Source organism: Corapipo altera, unplaced genomic scaffold (genome assembly GCF_003945725.1).
Source record: "Corapipo altera isolate COAL_440 unplaced genomic scaffold, ASM394572v1 301, whole genome shotgun sequence".
Lineage (NCBI taxonomy): Eukaryota > Metazoa > Chordata > Aves > Passeriformes > Pipridae > Corapipo > Corapipo altera.
The window spans coordinates 4,006,948-4,025,542 of record NW_020884926.1 but is presented as its reverse complement, the minus strand read 5'-3'; the positions used below and the strand labels follow the sequence as shown (position 1 = coordinate 4,025,542).

General features: G+C 43.3%; 1 protein-coding gene across 2 annotated transcripts in view; it reads left to right on the top strand.

The window, feature by feature from the left end:
* MTOR (mechanistic target of rapamycin kinase) overlaps positions 1–18,595 on the top strand; it is a 62,092-nt gene that overhangs the window by 34,081 nt on the left and 9,416 nt on the right. For both annotated transcript variants that reach the window (XM_027658043.1, XM_027658044.1), the window contains 14 exons: positions 870–945; positions 2,792–2,931; positions 5,307–5,407; positions 6,257–6,372; positions 7,716–7,793; positions 8,155–8,262; positions 10,163–10,288; positions 10,930–11,061; positions 13,796–13,911; positions 15,312–15,429; positions 16,202–16,408; positions 16,981–17,081; positions 17,344–17,440; positions 18,063–18,161. In XM_027658043.1, coding sequence (XP_027513844.1) covers positions 870–945; positions 2,792–2,931; positions 5,307–5,407; positions 6,257–6,372; positions 7,716–7,793; positions 8,155–8,262; positions 10,163–10,288; positions 10,930–11,061; positions 13,796–13,911; positions 15,312–15,429; positions 16,202–16,408; positions 16,981–17,081; positions 17,344–17,440; positions 18,063–18,161 — 1,615 coding nt within the window. The remainder of the gene's footprint in view (positions 1–869; positions 946–2,791; positions 2,932–5,306; positions 5,408–6,256; positions 6,373–7,715; positions 7,794–8,154; positions 8,263–10,162; positions 10,289–10,929; positions 11,062–13,795; positions 13,912–15,311; positions 15,430–16,201; positions 16,409–16,980; positions 17,082–17,343; positions 17,441–18,062; positions 18,162–18,595) is intronic.

The following is an 18,595-nucleotide window of genomic DNA, read 5'->3' as shown; positions in this document are numbered from 1 at the left end:
CTGCTCATAAATAAGCTTTAAAAAATAGCAGAAGCTTAATAAAAAGTTAATTTCCTCACTAAATCAGGGTTTAGCAGGAGGGCTGCCCACCAAGCACCCCATTTCTGATAGTAAGATCAGAAAACCAATGTGAAACAGAAATGATTTAAGAGAACAGCTGTACATGGTGTTGCTGGACTGGAGAGCCAGGCTCAAGAGTGGCCTGTTTGCTGTGCTTCCTAAAATTCAGCTGCCCTTGCAAAGCAAGGTGCCTCACTGGGCCAGGCTGGTTGTGATGGCAGCAGTTTCTGGCGTGTTCTTGAAAACCAGCAGAAGACAAGCACCAGTGCTGGTTAAATACCAGTGCAGGGGCTCTGTGTGAAATGTGAAACTGAAATTAGGGTTGCATGCTTTTTATGTGTTTTCCTGGTGACGTTTGTCAGCTGTTTTAATGATGTAGGCTGTTTCCTGGATCTCTATTCTGATTTTTAAAGGAGTTGGTGGTGTGTTTAAGAGAAAGGAGGGGAAAAAATCAGCACTGTAAAGCTCTTAAATGCAGCTGTTTGAGAAATTATGCCTTTCAAACTATTGGCAACTGTTCTTCTCCCCGTGCAGGCTGTTATTTAGAACTGATAATCATATACCATCACTGCTTTGTGTAACAAGTCTTGAGAATATGTGCAGAGAAAATGTGTGCACCTATTGTTTTGCAAATACATAATCATTGTGTGCCTTATGTAGTTTAATTGTTCACTTGGAAGCTTTAAAAAAGGAGGGTGTTCCATTGGTATTTCTAAATGATAGAGCTTGGTATTACCAAGTAGAAGCTCATACCAGCCCCTAATAGTTGCCAGCTGTGTTAAATGATCTTTCTTTTCTTACCCTTTCAGCATTAACAACAAACTCCAACAGCCAGAGGCAGCTGCTGGGGTGCTGGAATATGCCATGAAGCACTTTGGGGAGCTGGTGAGTCCTGCTGGAGAGCTCTTCTCTTCACATCCTGTGTTTTCCTGGTTTCTGTAGCGTGGTTTTTGGGGATGGTGGTGTGTTTATTCCATCAGTCACACTGGGGTTCTGAACCCAGTGAAGGGCCTTGCTGCCCACGGGGATGTACAGTGGGTAGTTCCCAGCAAATGCTGGGCACAGGGAGGGCTGCAACAACCTGATTTGGAGGAGAATTTAGCAGCTATCACTGATACTAAATGCAGCTGTGAGCAACTAGCAGCTTGACAACATAAGTCATTTTATTTAGGATTAGCTGGGAAGGGAGGCAGAAAGTTCCTGTTCTAAGGTTGAAGGATTTGAGAAACTGCATCAACACCTTCCAGGTAAGGATTTAATGGGAGTCATGCCTCTAGCATCTCATCCAGGAGGCACATGAGTGTTCTCAGATATTATTTAGAATGGCAGCTTAGCCAGTCCCTTAAAATTGAGACTGATCACAGAAATCAAATAACCCCATTCTATATTTGTTCTGTGTCTTTCTCTGCATGATTTACCTTTTTTCTTTCTTCCTTTTTTTTTTTAATAAGTAATTTAGCTTAGTGTTCAGGGGCTGAACCATTTATGCTCTCCTGCCAGTTCTGCTGGTAAAAAGATGATTTTGCAGTGATAATTGTTGCAGTGTCTTAGGGTTATTGGGAAAAAGGAGGCTGCCCTGGAAGCACAGCAGACCAGCCCCTTTCTATAGGAACCACTAGAAACTGGGAACACATTAAGCACAGAATGGTGGAATTCATTTGGTGTAGAATTATGTGTGGTTTTGACCTAGATTGGAAAATAGGTCCTTTCTGGGAGAAGTACAGACTTCAGAACATCTTTGCAGCTTTTATAATTGCTTGGGTGAATTGACCAAAGTTCTGTATTACCTAATTCTGACTTCACTCTTTAGCAGTAATATAGTTCTAGCAATAAATGTAGTTCAAAGCACAGAGTTTGCCAGAATAGGCAGTGAAAAGAAATTAAGAGGAGCTGTGAGCTCTGCTTTCAAGAACTTAATTGAAATATGACTTAGCTGAGAAGTTAAAGGGCTGAGAGGAAGACCTGGCATGCAGGGCATGGTTTATAGTGACCCTGCCCACGGGGCTGGGAAAAGAATCTGTTCTACAGCCTGTGTCAAGACAGGAGCTGCCAAAGACTGAGCAGAAAAAACACTGGCAGAGCAAAAGTACGGAAAATATATCAAGGCATTTTGTTTTCTTGAAAATTGGAAACAAAATCTAGAAACAAAGACTGAAGAAAAGTTTGTGCAGCTGATAAGGATCACTGCTTGGCTTTCTTTTAAAGGCTTTGTTACAAACCACAGCCTTCCCTTGTGAGGGGTGTGATTAGACCCCAACTTCACACTGCCTGCTCTATTCAATAACTGCCCAGCAGTAGCCAGATGCAGAGTTTGGAGATTTTTTCCAGTTGGTCACTCCATTCCTGAACACAGGACTGTTTTTCTTGTTTAAATGCAAACATGTGCAACAATGGGAAGTGGAATATGTTATGGATTTACCCTTTTCCCTATTCCACTCACTCCACTTCTCCAAAAACAAAAGCACCAGCTACTGAGCTGGTATTTCAGTGGCACTGAACAGGTGGATGATGTTGGACTGATCCCTCTGGTAAACCTCAACTCATTTTGTGCAAGGGGAGCAATGCCAGGATCCCTGTTTTCAGACTAGCTCAGGTGTTTTCTCTGTCTTACAGAAGTCCATGAGGATATGTAGGATGAAAAAAGCATGAAGTGACCACCACAGACACAGATTTTTCAGGAAAATCTGTGGTCATTAATACAGAATCTGATTCTTTTTCCCCACTCCCTTAGGAAATTCAAGCTACCTGGTATGAAAAGCTTCATGAATGGGAAGATGCTCTGGTGGCCTATGACAAGAAGATGGACACCAACAAAGATGATCCTGAGCTGATGCTGGGACGGATGCGCTGCTTGGAAGCACTTGGTGAATGGTAAGAGGGGAATGCCTGAAGACTTGGGAAAATGGTGTCTCTCTGTTCTCAGGATGCTGCCATTCAGGTGAAATTGTTTTGCCTGAATTCCTATTTACTTCTGCCTACTTAATAGTTGGAGTATTTCTGGTGGCTTCTCACTTTGTTCATTGAAGTCAGGATTGGCAATAACATCTCTGAGCCTTCTGGGAGTGACCATCTGATGAGTTAAGGTCTCTGAAAGAGAGTCTGCAGTCTTATAATCAGGTCAAGCCCATTTGTAACAGAGGAAGAAATTGTAAATAGAGGAAACATTAACTGAGCAGGACTTGTCAGAAACAGTCATAAAAGGAGCTTGTTGGGGCCTTTCTTTTTAAACTCTGATTGAACCATGAGAGGTTTCTGTGTTTGTTCAGGGTCAGACCTATGCTTATCCTTTTGCCCATCTTGCAGATGGATGAATTTTTCATTATTACTCTTTTTTAACCCTCATTAAGCCTTTTCCTTGTGGACATGTGGTATTTCAAGCCACGTGTTAAATGTCCGTTGTCAACACCAACTGACTGGAGTCAGTATTTGTGAGAGGGTGAGCTGGCAGTGACTTACAGCTTGCTGCTTAACTGGGGGCTTCTGGTTTTTCTCCCTGTTCAGCTGCAGGAGGATAATTGGAGCAGGCACGGGGTGCACTGGGGCGTGCAGTCCTACCCAGGGGCATGTGAGGTTGGGTGCAGGTTCCTCCTTCCTGCTGAACTTGGCGTGTCATGAGCTCCCTCCTGATGGGTCCTGACGTGAACCCATGGGATGGCACACAGGCAGGAGATTCCTCTGCACTCAGGTCATTTTACTGTTAGAGAAACAGGGCTGCTTGAGAAACCTAATTCCGACAGTGGTTTTCTGCCCTTTTTCTTTCTAGATGGGTTTGAGACACATGAGGTGTAGGTTTTGCAGTAGGGAAAACAGATCCTCTTACTCAGTGTTCCTCAATCAGCTTTTCCAGGAGTAGGCAGCTCTCACCAGGGATTTAAAGAACTTTTCCCTCCTGCAGGATGTGTGTTTGTGTAAAATGTCCTTTCTGAACCTCCTGCTTATTCGTGTATCAGTGGCAAATATGTTACGAAAGGGCAGTTTTCATCAGTTGGAGCAAAATATGGATCTACTGTAGAGATGAGAGTGATCAGAGTCTCCAGGCTCTGTGGTGGAGCTGCACTCCAGCTCTATGCAGATGTTTTTTACAATTCACAAGTGCCTCTGCAAAGTGCTGTCTGCTACCTGACTCTAGAGGCATCATCCTGGGGCTGAGGATTCCACGGTTTGGCTGCTGATACTCTTTAGTGCTGTTCAACTTGACTGTTTCTGCTGCTGGAATCTACTTGGCAGGACAAGGCAGTTAATGCAGAACTATGTTATACAGTGTCATTATTTCAGTGCAGGGGTGTTTTGAGAGCACACCCAGAGCATTCTTAGCCATTTGTCTCCTGATGTAGTTGTTCCTGCAGGACCCACAGTGCTTTTTCAGCCTCTGTGAGGTCCTGATTTACTGCTGTTGCAAGGTTTGGCTTGGTTTTCCACTGGCTTTGTTGTTTCTTTTCTCCTGGGCTATTAAGCTGTCAGAATGACTGTCTTGCCTGTGGCAGCCCATCGGTTCTGTTTGACTAACTCATCTTCTTTTTTGGGAGGGGATGACAGTAGGGAAGGCAAGTTGTTCTCCCTCACAGTTGGCAGCTGTTCCACTGCTACAGAGTATCCAGCCTGAGAAATCCTGGAACTGCAACACCCACAGTAATTGGTTTGATTAGTGGAGCATTCACAGTTGATTTAAAAGAAATTATATAAAAATCCTGGTGCTTCCTCTCTGCTGGCCATGAAAGACTCACGTCCCTCTGAGGTCTTGCCATGACAAGTCTTCACACGAGGTTACAGCAGCATTGATTCTCCAGTCTCTGTCTTCAGGCTTGGTGATGTGTTAATTCAAAATGCTGGAGAGCAGGAGCCGTGCCCAAGCTATTCAGATCACGTGTTTCTTGTTCTTGTTCTTGCAAAACATTTTTCAGCATCCTTTGTTTGGTGGTGGTTGGTTTGTTTTCTTGGGAATTATTTTTTTTTCTGCACTTGTAGACTGGTGTTGACAGTCCAGTTTGTAAAATAGGTATAAACAGATGCAAATTTCTGTTTGGAGCTGTGTTTTCAAAACAGTGTGCCTTGAATTTTCTCCTGATAGGATATTTGTCATCAGACAATGTGACTGAGTTGGCCAGAGGAGTCAAATCCTGGTCTCCTCTCAGTATGAAAGGAATGATAAGGCTGGCTGTTGTCTTATCAGTGGAAAGTGCTTGTTTAAAAAAGCAGAATTCTTAGAAGAGGCTTTTTGCTGATCAGAAATTGTGGATTCTTCTTAGGGGGCAGCTCCACCAGCAGTGCTGTGAGAAGTGGACACAGGTGAATGATGAAACTCAAGCTAAGATGGCCAGGATGGCTGCAGCTGCTGCCTGGGGTCTAGGTAAGGTATCCTCCTGTGGGGGTGTGACAGCCCACAAGGTAGGGGCACAGATACTTTTAACTGGCTCCAGAACTATGGAAAAAAGAAACAGCAACATCAAAGAGGCAAATTATTTACACCGGGAAACAAAGTAAGTGCCATTCCATACTGAAGCCCTTTGGAAAACCTGCATTTACATCAAGTCTCCCAGTAACAGAGTGCCTTACTGGTCTGTGCAGGTGATCAGTTGCTTAACTGCTCCCTTTTGCTTGGCTTTGCACTGAGCAGAGCTCAGGCTTGAAATGAGATTACTACACTTCCTTAGATTTGTAGCAGACTCCTATTTACGAACAGAACAATATGTGCTGAGCATTTTGATAGCTCGTGTCTGCTGAGTAGACAATCTTAAGTGAAATAAATCTATAGTGGTCCAAATGTCCATTATGCTGATAACCAGATATTTCCTAGTGAAGCCTATAAATCACTTGCTGTCTGCCTGCCTTCCCTGAGAAAAATTCATCTTTTGCTCTGTAGGGCACTAATTCATTGAAATGTTCTGGAAGTGTCAGAATTTCAACTTTTTCATCATAAGGAATGAAAGAACCTTTCCCACAAGGATAACAATTTGCCTAGAAGAAAAATGCCTATGTTTTCCCTTGTCTGTAGCCCTGTGTATGTTTATATATGGTTTATGTATATAACAGAGTGTCCCTGCCAAAGACAAGCTGTTGGAGAGCTGCCTGAAATGCAGAAGTACCTCACAGCACTCAGGCCTGGTGGCTTACGTCTGAGCACTGTAGCACAGTTGTGTCCTGCTCTTCCCTTGCAGAGAAGGCTGTTGTGTTGCTGAGGATCTCTGTGTCTCTGCAGGTCAGTGGGACAGCATGGAAGAATACACCTGCATGATCCCAAGGGACACCCACGATGGGGCTTTCTACAGGGCTGTGCTGGCACTTCATCAGGACCTTTTCTCACTGGCTCAGCAAGTAATTACCCTCCTTGTTGGCTTCCCAAAACCTAGTTTCAGATGAACTGGTCTGTGTTGCTGCATAGAAAGACATGATGTTTTAAAGCAGTTGGCTATGACCTATTAGAATTGCCCAATAACCTTTTTTCCATGGATGTATCAGACCTTTGTGATTGTTCTTGCCTTGTATTCCCAGGAACACAGCAGTGAATGTATGTACACAGAGCAGTGGTCCAGTGCTGTAGAGCACAAGAATGCCTTATTCATTTTTTGGCTTTTTTTTTTACTTTTATACCTGTTTTCCAGACTGACAGGGCACAGGGATTATCTCAGCAGAGGTTCCATTGTACAAGGCACTGATTGTAAAATGCCATGAATGCCTGAGAAGATTCTTCAGGGATGTTCTGTGCACTTCTGTCTCTTGCAGCTTTTTCAGTGAAGTGCTCATATATATCATGTACAATAAGTTTAATTTTTCTGGTGGCATTGATAAATCTCAAATCTTACATTGAGCCATCAAGGCAGGGAATGAGTCTATTAAACAGCTGTAGTGGTAATGCTTGTCTGTCACACAGGAGATTTGCAGAGTGACTTGCTCCTCTCTCTAGATATGAAGCATGTTGTTTACTTTCCAAGGAAGCTCAAGTCCCATTTCTCAGAATTCTGTGCTGCCTTGCCAACTTAGATAAAGGAATAATTCAGTCTGTGCTGTCAAAACCCATAGATTTTTGGGTGATGTGCACAGTAAAATTAGCCAGGCATTCAGAAGGGTAGAGCTTGTGATTAACCTTTAACATTTTGAACAGGAAAAGCTATAGGTGAGAGATTATATAATGACTAGAACCAGAGCAGGATTTGTTTCATGCTTGAAGAGCCTGTCTTAGTTGGAGGATGAGAAATGGAATTTGCTGTCCTGTAAAATTCATAAAATCCTGCTGGGTTACGTAAAACAGTGAAAGCTATTTTCTGTCATTGTATGGTATCAAAAGACATTTCTTGAGGCTTTTTTGTAACCAACTCTTGGACTACAATGTGAACTTCTCTTTTCCTCTGTAAAATGTTCTTAATGATGATTTCTACAATGACAGTAGGATTAGAAATACTGCAAACTTTGATTTTGTAGGAAGACAGACTTCAGACTGTGCAGGTGGTGCATGAAGCCCCCTTGGCTTCCCTTATACCCATCCATGGACACTGTTCTCCTGTCAGTTCTTTCTATTGATAAGACCCTTCCCTGGTTATTTTTGGAGGGTGGGAACAATGCCAGCTTTGTCCACAGGATGGAACAGATGAACAGCAGTTTCAACAGTTGACTCTGGATAAAACACACCACCTTTGCCCCAACATCTTGTTGTGTTTCAGTGCATTGACAAAGCCAGAGACCTGCTGGATGCTGAGCTGACTGCCATGGCAGGAGAGAGCTACAGCCGAGCCTACGGGGTGAGTGTAACTCAGCCTTCCTTCCCCTCACTCTGCCTCAGACTGTCCAGGAGTTGCATAAAACCTCTGTATCAAATGTGAGAGCTGTGTGTGCCCACAAGCTAAATGGCTTTTGTCAGATAAGAAACATAACTTTGTTGGAGCAGCTTTGGGACAATCCAAACAGTGAGGTGACCTCCACCCCCTCTGAAGAAACAAGAACTGGCATTTGGGAAGGTTGAATCCTAGACACCAATATATGGCAGTCAGTCCTTTACCTGTTGGGCAGTGTATGTGCTTGAGATCCTGATGCCAAAATGCTGTTCCTTAATTATAGATTTGTTGTGTGGTGATTGGGATGGAATGTGATTGTTTCCTCCAGGCTATGGTATCCTGCCAGATGCTGTCAGAGCTGGAAGAGGTGATCCAGTATAAACTTGTACCGGAGCGCCGGGAGATCATCCGCCAGATCTGGTGGGAAAGGCTGCAGGTACATCTGGGGAAAGATCAGGAATGGAGATGCTCAGCTGCCTCTTGAGTCAGTGTGGTGGCTCAGCAAATCCTTCCATGTCTCTCTCTATCCCAGTCCATGCTCACATGACTGTGTGCTCTCCATCTCCTTTGTGTCTGTCCTGGTTGCTTGGTTTTTGGTTTTTTTTTTTTTTTTTTTGGTTAATGTTCTGAGATCTCTGCTGATATGACACTTTAAAAGGATGATTTAAGCCTTGAAATAGATGTATAAAGAGGACAGATACCAGTAACATCCCCAAGGCTGCTTATCTCAGTATTGGATTACATCTGGAAATACTGGTTTGGATCAGGCTGGTTTGAACTTTTCGCCTGGCTGCATTTTAAAAAGTGAATTCCCTCCAAATGCTGGAAAACTGGTCAGAAAACTCACATACTTGTAAAATAAAAGATTGTCCTGTTCCTTTTGGACCTCTTACAAGAACATTTCCAGTTGACTGGTGGCACACATGGCTTAGTGGTGGAATTGGCAGTGTTGGGTTTATGGTTGGACTTGATGACCTTAAAGGTCTTTTCCAATAAAAATGATTCTATGCTTGGCCTTGACCTTTTAGTAGAGACCTTTAGCAATGCTGTTCTTCTGTGTTTAAAGAGAAGTTTGTGCCTTTCTTACTCTAAACAGAAAAAAATCCGAAGCACCTCTGAAGATTTAAATCAGACAAATATTTTGACACTATTTCCTTACAAGAGGCATTCCTACAATGAAGGTGATCATCCTCAGATGTGGCAGTACATACAGGAACACTGTTTAAAGAGGTGATTCCTGCATGAGAAGGAGGAGAAAAAAGGCATAATTAGGGTTAAATGCTGCCTGGAGGAAAAATTTTTCCCTGTGCAGAGTTCTTCCCTGGGACTGCTGTAATCTGCTACCTTATGAAAGGCTGTTGCTGCTGCATATTTTTTAGCTGTTTGGGAAACTGTGACAAAGCTTTTAGTCTCCCATCTACATTCCTGTCTGGAAAAGCTCAGGATCATTCCACTGGGGTGGAGAAACTGAGAGTGACAGGAAGTATAATGTCTGAATACAGCTTTTTATAGTCCTGAAAGCAGTACATACAGTTCTTGCACATTTTATAGCTGCTTTTTAAAAATTCTTAAATGCCTCTTGGAAGAGGTTTATTTGGGTGTTAGGGAACAAGCTTTGCCCAACTTCCCAGCCCTTGATTTGGGGGCAAAGGAAAAAGGGAAAGGATAGATGCTTTGGTTGTTACTGTCCCTTCCACAGTTCTACTTCTCTGTAGCATCCTTGGATGTTTGACATACAGGCTCAACAATGTTGTTGTGCCTCTCCCATCAGACAGAAAAGAACCAGACAATGCTTGCACAAGCAGCACAGCAATTGGAGCTGCAGTTTCTGGCATAATGTCAGCTCAGTGGTGCCAGCCTCCAAAAGCAACACATGCAAGGAGAAGAAAAAGGGCAATAACAAAAATATCTTTGCAACCGTTTGGTTTTCTACCATCTATCTCCATGTTGAGATTTGTCACCATTTAAACCAAAAATAGGCTTTAAAACTAGGTTGAGAAGGGTTATAAAACTCCTGACTCACTTTGGAATTGTACAAAAAGCTTTCCTGATTTTTAAGTGTGTTTCTGCTTTAGGAACTTTTCTCCTTTTTCTATGAGAAGATGTTGTTAGGCTGCAAACCCTGAGCTGGTGCAGACAGTAAGAGTCAAGGACTGAACTTTCTTCACACACTGCAGTGTTAAAGAAATAACCACTAGTTCCTACTGTCAGTCTGCTGTGAATTAGGGATACAGAAGACTCCATCTTGCTAGAAGTCCCTTCAGGTTCTGAATTAAGGCTGTGTGGGTGCATTGGAGGTCAAACCCTAACAAGTTCTCTCTTACCTTTCCCCTCAGGGCTGTCAGCGAATCGTGGAGGACTGGCAGAGGATCCTGATGGTCCGGTCTCTTGTGGTGAACCCTCACGAGGACATGAGGACCTGGCTCAAGTATGCCAGCTTGTGTGGCAAGAGTGGGAGGCTGGTGAGCATTGTCAGGCTCTGTCCTCTTTTTTTTTTTTTTAGACCACTGGCTTTTCCATTGTGCTTCAACCTTCAGCATCTGCAAATGCTTTCATTGCCCAAGTGGGATGGGCCCTCGTCTGAGGGAGAAACTAGTCAGGAATTGTTGAAATGCTAAAATTGTAGCTGGCATAGAGTTCATGCTTGTGGCCAAGGTTATTTTTGTGGACTGGTATTATACCTGAGAGCCCCAGAGCCAACTTTTTATTGCATGCTATAACTGGAAGTTCTTATGCAGCACTGGTAATTATTAATAATGGCTCTATCTGCTAAAGGAGAGAGTCAGATCTAGAGTGTGATGTTACCGTTGAACATTTTGGTCCTATTTAAACATTCACCAAAGATTTATCACCAAGAATGCTTGAAACAGAGACTTCACACTCTCTGCTGGCTTCTGAAATGAGAATTTGATCCAAAGGAAGACATATGGTTTATCCTGTGGCACTCTGGTGAGTGCAGGGAGTGGCACTAAGGCTGCTGTGCCTGTGTTTTCCCTGGAGGCTCAGCTGTATCTTTTAGTGGTGGGTGATTCTGAAGCACTATGAGGTGGAGCTAAGAATGAGCTTATTTTAACCTGCCTTTTCTCTCTGCAATCTTCCCCAGGCTTTGGCCCATAAGACCCTTGTCCTGCTCTTGGGAGTAGATCCATCCCGACAGCTGGATCACCCCCTGCCCACAGTCCATCCCCAAGTGACTTACGCTTACATGAAGCACATGTGGAAGAGCGCCCGGAAGGTACAGGAGAACACCCTGCTCTCTGCTCACTGCTCACTTTTTTCTCCTTTAAAACTCTGTAGTAACAGAGAAAGCCTTTATTCCGTGCATGGAAAGATTATTTTTGCTAAACCAGTGGCTGGTGCCCAAGGGTTGCAGCCAAGATTAATGGTCAATAGTAGATCTTCTGTTCTTAGTACTTGACTTCTCATCCACTGTTCAGGTTGCCAGGTCTCCACACTGTACCTGTGGTCAGGGTTACATGCTCAAAGACAGAAGTAAGGGGTTTTATTGCCAGTTTTAGGAAAGTATCCTGAACAGTTTGTACTTAATTGCTGAGCAGAGCTGACTTTTATTAAGGACATTATTGAAAAATTCTAACTGAAAGGCAGCTGAAAAATACATAGGGTTTTATCATGGGAACAATTTGGCTCCAGAGAGCCCAGGGTGAATGTTTTTGACATTGCAACACAGGGAGAATTTACATAATCAAATCCAATAAGCTCCAGACTGGATAAGTTATCTTTTTTTTAATATACATTAAAGCCTCCATTTATCCTCATATTCTGCCACATCTTTTTTTTATTTTTCCTGCCTTTGGAATTGCCAACACTGGAGCGGAGCCATTGCTGTGGGAAAATTGCCATGACCTAACTATTCTTTATTTGAATTTAAGAAGCAGAAGGAGCTGCTGATGAGGCCCTGTCCTGTTGGCTCTGTAAAACAGTGTAATGGCCTCTTTCTTTCTTTAGTAAATGACCCCAGAATGTGTGGGGTCTCTGGGAGGGAAAGTGGGCTTTCTGTGTTTGAACTGTGATCAAGATGGACAAGATGCAGGAAACTGGTGCAGTGGTAGAAAACAGAATGAGAGAAGGAACAAAGATTAAAGGAGTGAGAGAAGAGAATGTATCTAAAATAAACTGATGCAAGAATATATGGACCCCAGGACAATGGAGGAAAAAAATGATACCAAAAAAAGGATAAATAATACAAAGTTACACCTAGTGCTCTATGTAGTTTTATGTAACTGTGTGTGTTCACTTGATTTGGTATCCTAAGGAATCAGGTGCTGAGGTGGGCTGGTGTGGTAGGAAATGACCATTTTTTTCTAGCTGAGCACTTCAAGGTTGACCTCAAATGTTTTCCCTACTACCATTTTGGCACTTGCCAAATCCAGCAGGAGAAAAAACTGGCATCTCAATGGAAACCAGCCACAGAGCTGCACAACTTTCTTTTCTTAAATAACAGATAAAAAATGGAGAAGTAAACCCTATTATATTTCTTCTAACAAGGACCTTTGCCAGCAGCTGCATTCCAAAGCCATATCCCATAAAAAGGCTGTGATACAAACTTAGGAATTCAGTGTTACAGAAAACAGCTTTCAGTCTCAAGTGCTTTGCCTGTCAGTTTATGGTGATCAGTTCTCCATATTCATGAAAACTGAAGAGCAGATTGTTGGCTGTGTCTAGATATGAGAGGGGCACATAACAGACAATATCTTTTTGTCTACTTTTAATAAATATCTAGCATAACTCTTGATAAGATTGTTATTTACTCCCCTCCTCTTCTCTCTGCATTCCCAGCTGTGGAATGCCCCACGTTAATGTTAAGAGTGTGAATCCTTCTTTTATTTCACCCTGGGCTAATACCCTTTTTCCTCACCACTGCCTTGTGCAGGCTGACATTTGAATGGGGTGGATGAGGCATTTCAGCTGAGGTGATTCTTGTCTCACTCTAAGGTAGCTCATTCCTCTGGATGAACAGAAGTAAATTGGCCTTCTAACAGCACATTCTGCAGCTTCTGACCTGAAATGACCTTGCACATTGCAGGAGCTTTCCTCTAATTCTTCCCAGTGAAGCATGCATACCTTCTTCTTAAATCTTTAATTTTGGGTTTTCTTACCCCAGAGTTCTTTCCAAGGAATTTTATGAAGATTTTTCCCTCAGAATTTAGTTGTGCAAGTTCTTTAACACTGCTGCCTTATGTAATCTCCTGGCAAAGGAGCAATGCACATTTGTACTTCTTAAATAACCTTAGGAGAAATCTAGGCTTTAATTTGTTGAAACAACTCAAAGTTAATGTTCCATGGTGTGTACTTCAAGCCTAGCCAAAGCTGAGGGGTTAGAGGGGAAGATCAGGAAGCTGCAAGTTTTCCTTCAGGCATTATTTTCTCAAATCATCTTTTTCAGGCCACGCCATATTAAAGACAGGCTTCTCTGGATCTGTGACAGCGTGGGGTGTTCAACACTGTCCTGCTCAGATGCAGTTTCTTAGCTATGAAGATTTGATTGTTGGAATTGCCAGGCTGTCTTTGCTGTGCTCAGCTGCAAGTGAGACATCTCTGTCTCAGGACTGGAGTCTCACTCTGCCTGGGCAGTAACAGGACATTCTCTGCTGGTGAAGTTTTCTCCCTGTACAGGTGATCTTGTTGCTTTGCTAGAGCTGAGTTCCTGCAATCAGAGCACAGTGTTAACTTGTGTTATGTTGACTGTCTGTCTGACAATGGAGGTGTGCCTGGCACTGGAAGGGTGCAGTGACTTGTTCCTCAGTGCAGCAATTTCAGAGACATCAAGAATCTCTTACCTCTTCCTTTACAAGCTGATTTTAGAGGGGTGTAAACAGCTGAAAAACTTTGAAAGAAAACAAAACCCTACATTTTCATTTCAGTCCAAATTTACTTCCACACTGTCTTCCTCCCTCCTGAAGTTGTCTGTAAGCCCTGTGGCCCTCACTGGAACCTTCCTCCCTTTGCAGATCGACGCGTTCCAGCACATGCAGCACTTTGTGCAGACCATGCAGCAGCAGGCTCAGCATGCCATCGCCACCGAGGACCAGCAGCACAAGCAGGAGCTCCACAAGCTCATGGCACGGTCAGTACCAAGTCCTGGCACTCCCTTTAGCTCCTTCCTGCAGCTCAGGGCTCTCTAGAGTGGCAGGGTCCCTGCAGATGACACATTTCAGACCAGGCTCATGCTTTGATTAAAAGAACGGGGCATTTCTCATTTAGCTGCTTTGGTATTACATTGGTTAAAAGAATGAGGCATTTCTCATTTAGCTGCTTTGGTATTACATTGGTTAAAAGAATGAGGCATTTCTCATTTAGCTGCTTTGGTATTACATTGGTTAAAAGAACAGGGCATTTCTCATTTAGCTGCTTTAGTATTACATTCTTATCTATCCTATAATTTTCAGTAAACGTTGTTGTGATGCATCAGCCTAAACAACCTTGTGTTTGTTGCTGGTTGTATTTTTTCCAGCACTGTGGCTCGCTGGCAGAAGGCTGAGCTCTCAGCATGGCTGTTTTTTGGTGTTTCAGGAGATCCAGTCACTAGGAAGGAAACATTTCCCACACTCCTGGCACATCTGTATTAAGCCAAGCACAACAGTGCTTTGGGCAGTAGGTGCCCAGCATGTGATGGTCTCTTAAAATATTATTGCATTAAAAACACTCCATTTTCCTCTGTGGATCTGGAGGTGCCAGATCTGGTTTTTTCAATTTAAAGAAAAAATTGCACAGTGCTTTCTATTGAAGGTTTGCTCTTTTTTTAAAGGGAGATGTGCAATCAACTTGCTTTTATGAAGGTGGGAACTCGGTAACACCTTTGTCTTATTTTCTTCAGTGACTGTCATGGAAGACAAATTAGTAATGAGTTACACACAAAATTTGTCTTACACAATGCCTTCTGACAAACTCAAAATACAGAAAGGAGAGCTGTGTAACTGTGGCATTTAAAGCCTGCTGAGGGAGCAAAGTATTAAGTTCTGCACAAACCTTCACAACCCCACCCTGCTGCAGCAAAAATATGTTGTTTTTCCTTTCCTCTGGGAGGGAGTGACTAAATGGGCTTCTGGCTGGGGGGAAGAACAGCTCCTCTGTTTCCACTGTCTGTCACAGTGTTCTCTCCAGAAGGCTCATCCATGTGGTGATCCACATGTGCTGTGTGATGAAGTCTTTCAGTGTTGCTGTTATCTGCTTCTTACGTTAATTTTGTAACTCATATAAATGAGGAGCAAATTTTGACCCTCACCTTTCCCCCTGAATTAAACCCTTAACTAGTTAGTTCCACACTAGAGGCAGGATGGAAGTGTTTTGAGCCTTCCATGTTAACACACAGACTCCCAGCCTGCAGGAGAGGCTTCCAGGAGAGGCTTCCTGAGCGGGTTCACCACGTGGAACGTCTTCCAGACTCCAGAGAAGGATTCTGCCTCTTAATCCAGAGGCTTCGTTTTCATTCTGGGTTCTGAGTCAATAATCCCTTTGCTTAACCAGGTGTTTCCTGAAGCTGGGGGAGTGGCAGCTGAACCTGCAAGGCATCAATGAGAGCACCATCCCCAAAGTCCTGCAGTACTACAGTGCTGCCACCGAGCACGACCGCAACTGGTACAAGGTCAGTGAGGGAAAGCTTCCACTGCAGAGACATCACTCATTTGGCCACATCCCACACTAAGGAAAGGAAGATATTCACAGGAAGATCTCCTATAACTGTCTGCCTTGTTACTACCAGTAGGATTAAAAAAAAACAGTGAAAGTGGCCCAAGGAAACCATAAGATTCTTGTTTAGAAGTATATCTGGTTGGTAAAACTAGGCCGCAATTCAATTTCTGTTCTTGCTTTTGGGAGTTCTTCCCCTGACAGGTAACAGTGAAGGAGAAAGGATAATATAAATCGAAAAAATTAACTTGTTCTCACTCGGTATACTTGAACAAGGAAGGTAGCCTTGTTGTTAATTCTCCAAAGAGCCTTTGATTTCAGGGTTGTGAAACCTCAATTAGTATTTGGTGCCAGATCTTCTCTGGGGCAGCCATCTCCTGTATTTTTTCCCATTACACCTCCCTGAACCCTAACACACTATTCTTCATTTTAGCCTTTGAAAAATTAAGGTGTATGCGAATATAACTTAATTTTTGCTACAGAGCTCCTTTGCCTTAATATTCAACAGGGAGCTCCTGGCCAAGAACTCACTGTGATGTTATTTAAGATAATAAGACAGTTAAAATTACAAGCAATTAGAGAAACCAAAGCATTGTGTTGTCTGCAGGGTATTACTTGCTGCAGTTGTCTGCAGACACAGAAAGGTTGGATTATCTCTAACAATTAGAAAGTGCAGGTTGCAGAAAGGATTAATTTTCCTTCTGACTTTTGTTCTCTCCTCTTGGCAGGCCTGGCATGCCTGGGCAGTGATGAACTTTGAAGCAGTGCTTCACTACAAACATCAGAACCAGGCCAGGGATGAGAAGAAGAAGCTGCGTCACGCCAGTGGGGCCAGTGTCACCAGTGCCAACACAGAGGGCAGCAACAGTGAGAGTGATGCAGAGAGCACAGAGAACAGCCCCATCCCTTCTCCAGTGCAGAAAAAAGTCACTGAGGTACCCTGTTGGTGTGGAGAGAGTGGTACTTAGTGCTTAGACCCTGGAAAATGTTACGGTGGGGAGCATGCTGCTGTATGTACCTGGCTTGTGGATGTTCTCTGTATGTGTGTATAAATATATATATAATACACATAATACACACTCAGAGCCTACAGCAAAAGTGAGGCAATTCAGGTTAACTCAGTCTTGTGGGAAGAGGACTAAATTAATGCAAACAGTCATAAGTTAGCTGTGACCTAAAGCAGAGGCCTGGGTGGCTGTCACAGGTGATACAGTGCATTAACAAGTTCTGCTGCTTAAGTCCTTCATGGAAGACTGTGAGGAATCTCTTTTACTTATCAGTTATAGTAGGGTTGTTGTTTTTAGGCTGCTTTACTGTCCATAGCTTTGCCAACAAACTGAAGTATAAAACCACTTCAGATCATGTTCCTTGCCAGGCAGAAGTCAACTACAATGTGGATTAGGTCTATATTACCACGTAGTTCTTCCTTTTTCCCCTTCCTGAGTTTAGAATTCACGTAGGCTGATGTGCTTGGTTAGAACTAATGCAATAATTTTCATTCCAAAAGGATTTATCCAAGACCCTCTTGATGTACACAGTCCCTGCTGTCCAGGGTTTCTTCCGATCCATCTCTCTGTCCCGAGGAAACAACCTGCAGGACACTCTAAGGTACACAATGAAGCACATAGTAAATGAAATCCAAATTATCAGGGCACATGGTCTCAGATGAGGGAGAACATGTTTCTGCTCTTTTCTGTTATGGTTGAATTAAGTGAATGCTTCAGTCCAAGCTAATTTTTGTCAGGTGGGTTATCCCTGCTGTCTGTGGGTACTGGGAAGAAAAATCACTTGTAAATGAGTCTGGAGGCGTTTGACTGGAACGTTTTGGGTTTATTGTTTCACTCCTAACAAAAGTATTTCTCTTTTTCAGAGTCCTTACTCTGTGGTTTGACTATGGTCACTGGCCTGATGTGAACGAAGCTTTGGTAGAAGGAGTCAAGGCCATCCAGATTGACACTTGGCTGCAGGTAAGGAACACAAAGGGATAAGACAAACCCCAGTTCTGGGGGGAGCTTGGGGGTTTGCTGCATGATACCACGAAGATCCTTTGCTAAACAATCCTCTGTAGGTGAGTTCTGAGAGCAGTGTGCAGTACAGTTTGTAACTGATTTAACAAACATCTTGCACAGAAGCATGAGAAACATTCTTGCATATATTTCAGTATTTATATGCAGATTAGTGCATATAAATGAGAAAGAATGAACATTTTTAAATTAAAGATGATGTGCATTCAGTGGTGATGAAGTATAAAACAACACTGTGCTGCTCTGATGGGGTTCATAGTCTGTCTCAGAATTGCCTTGTAGAATGACTCTTGTAGTTAAATAAAAAAATACATTATTTTTTATTTAAGCATTATGCTTCAAGACACATCTTACTCTTTCCATAGAGGATCCTGTAACAGTTTTGCACAGAACACTTGTGATCTCACTGAGCTGTTGTACATTTCCAACACTGTTTGGAACCTTGTTGTCCTCTGACCATCTGAAAAATGAGTGCTGGACCTCTGTCCCCTCCAGTTGCTGTGAGGCCTCTAGCAGAGGGCAGAACAGCTGAGCACACGAGAGGACAGGGTTCTTTTTATTTCAGGTTATCCCTCAGCTCATTGCAAGAATCGACACCCCTCGACCACTGGTGGGACGTCTCATCCATCAGCTGCTCACAGACATCGGTCGGTACCATCCCCAGGTGAGCCCTGGCTCAGAGGAGGAATTCCCACAGGCTGGTGCCAGTTAAGGCCTTTCCTGTGTTCCATTTCACCTTGTGCAGGTGCCTGTGCTGGAAGTCACAGCAAGTGAGGGTGGGGACTATTTCTGATGCTGCTTTCACCTCAGCACTGTTCACATAAAAACAGAAAGAGGTGGAGGAGCCAGGTAGCAGGGGAGGTTCTCTCTGTCTGATAGAGCACTGGGTAGTGCAATCACCTTAAATCTCGTTCAGTGACTACTCAGAGCCCACCTCACAGGGGCTTTATCTGAGTTTCTTCCCACAAACCCCTAAAACCTATTTTTGTCCTTCCAGTTTGACACAGGCTCTCAAAGTCATTCTGCTACTCAGAGAGTTACAGCCTTGTGAGCCTTTCAGATTGGAAGACTTTGAATAGCAAATTCCTATCACCCCTT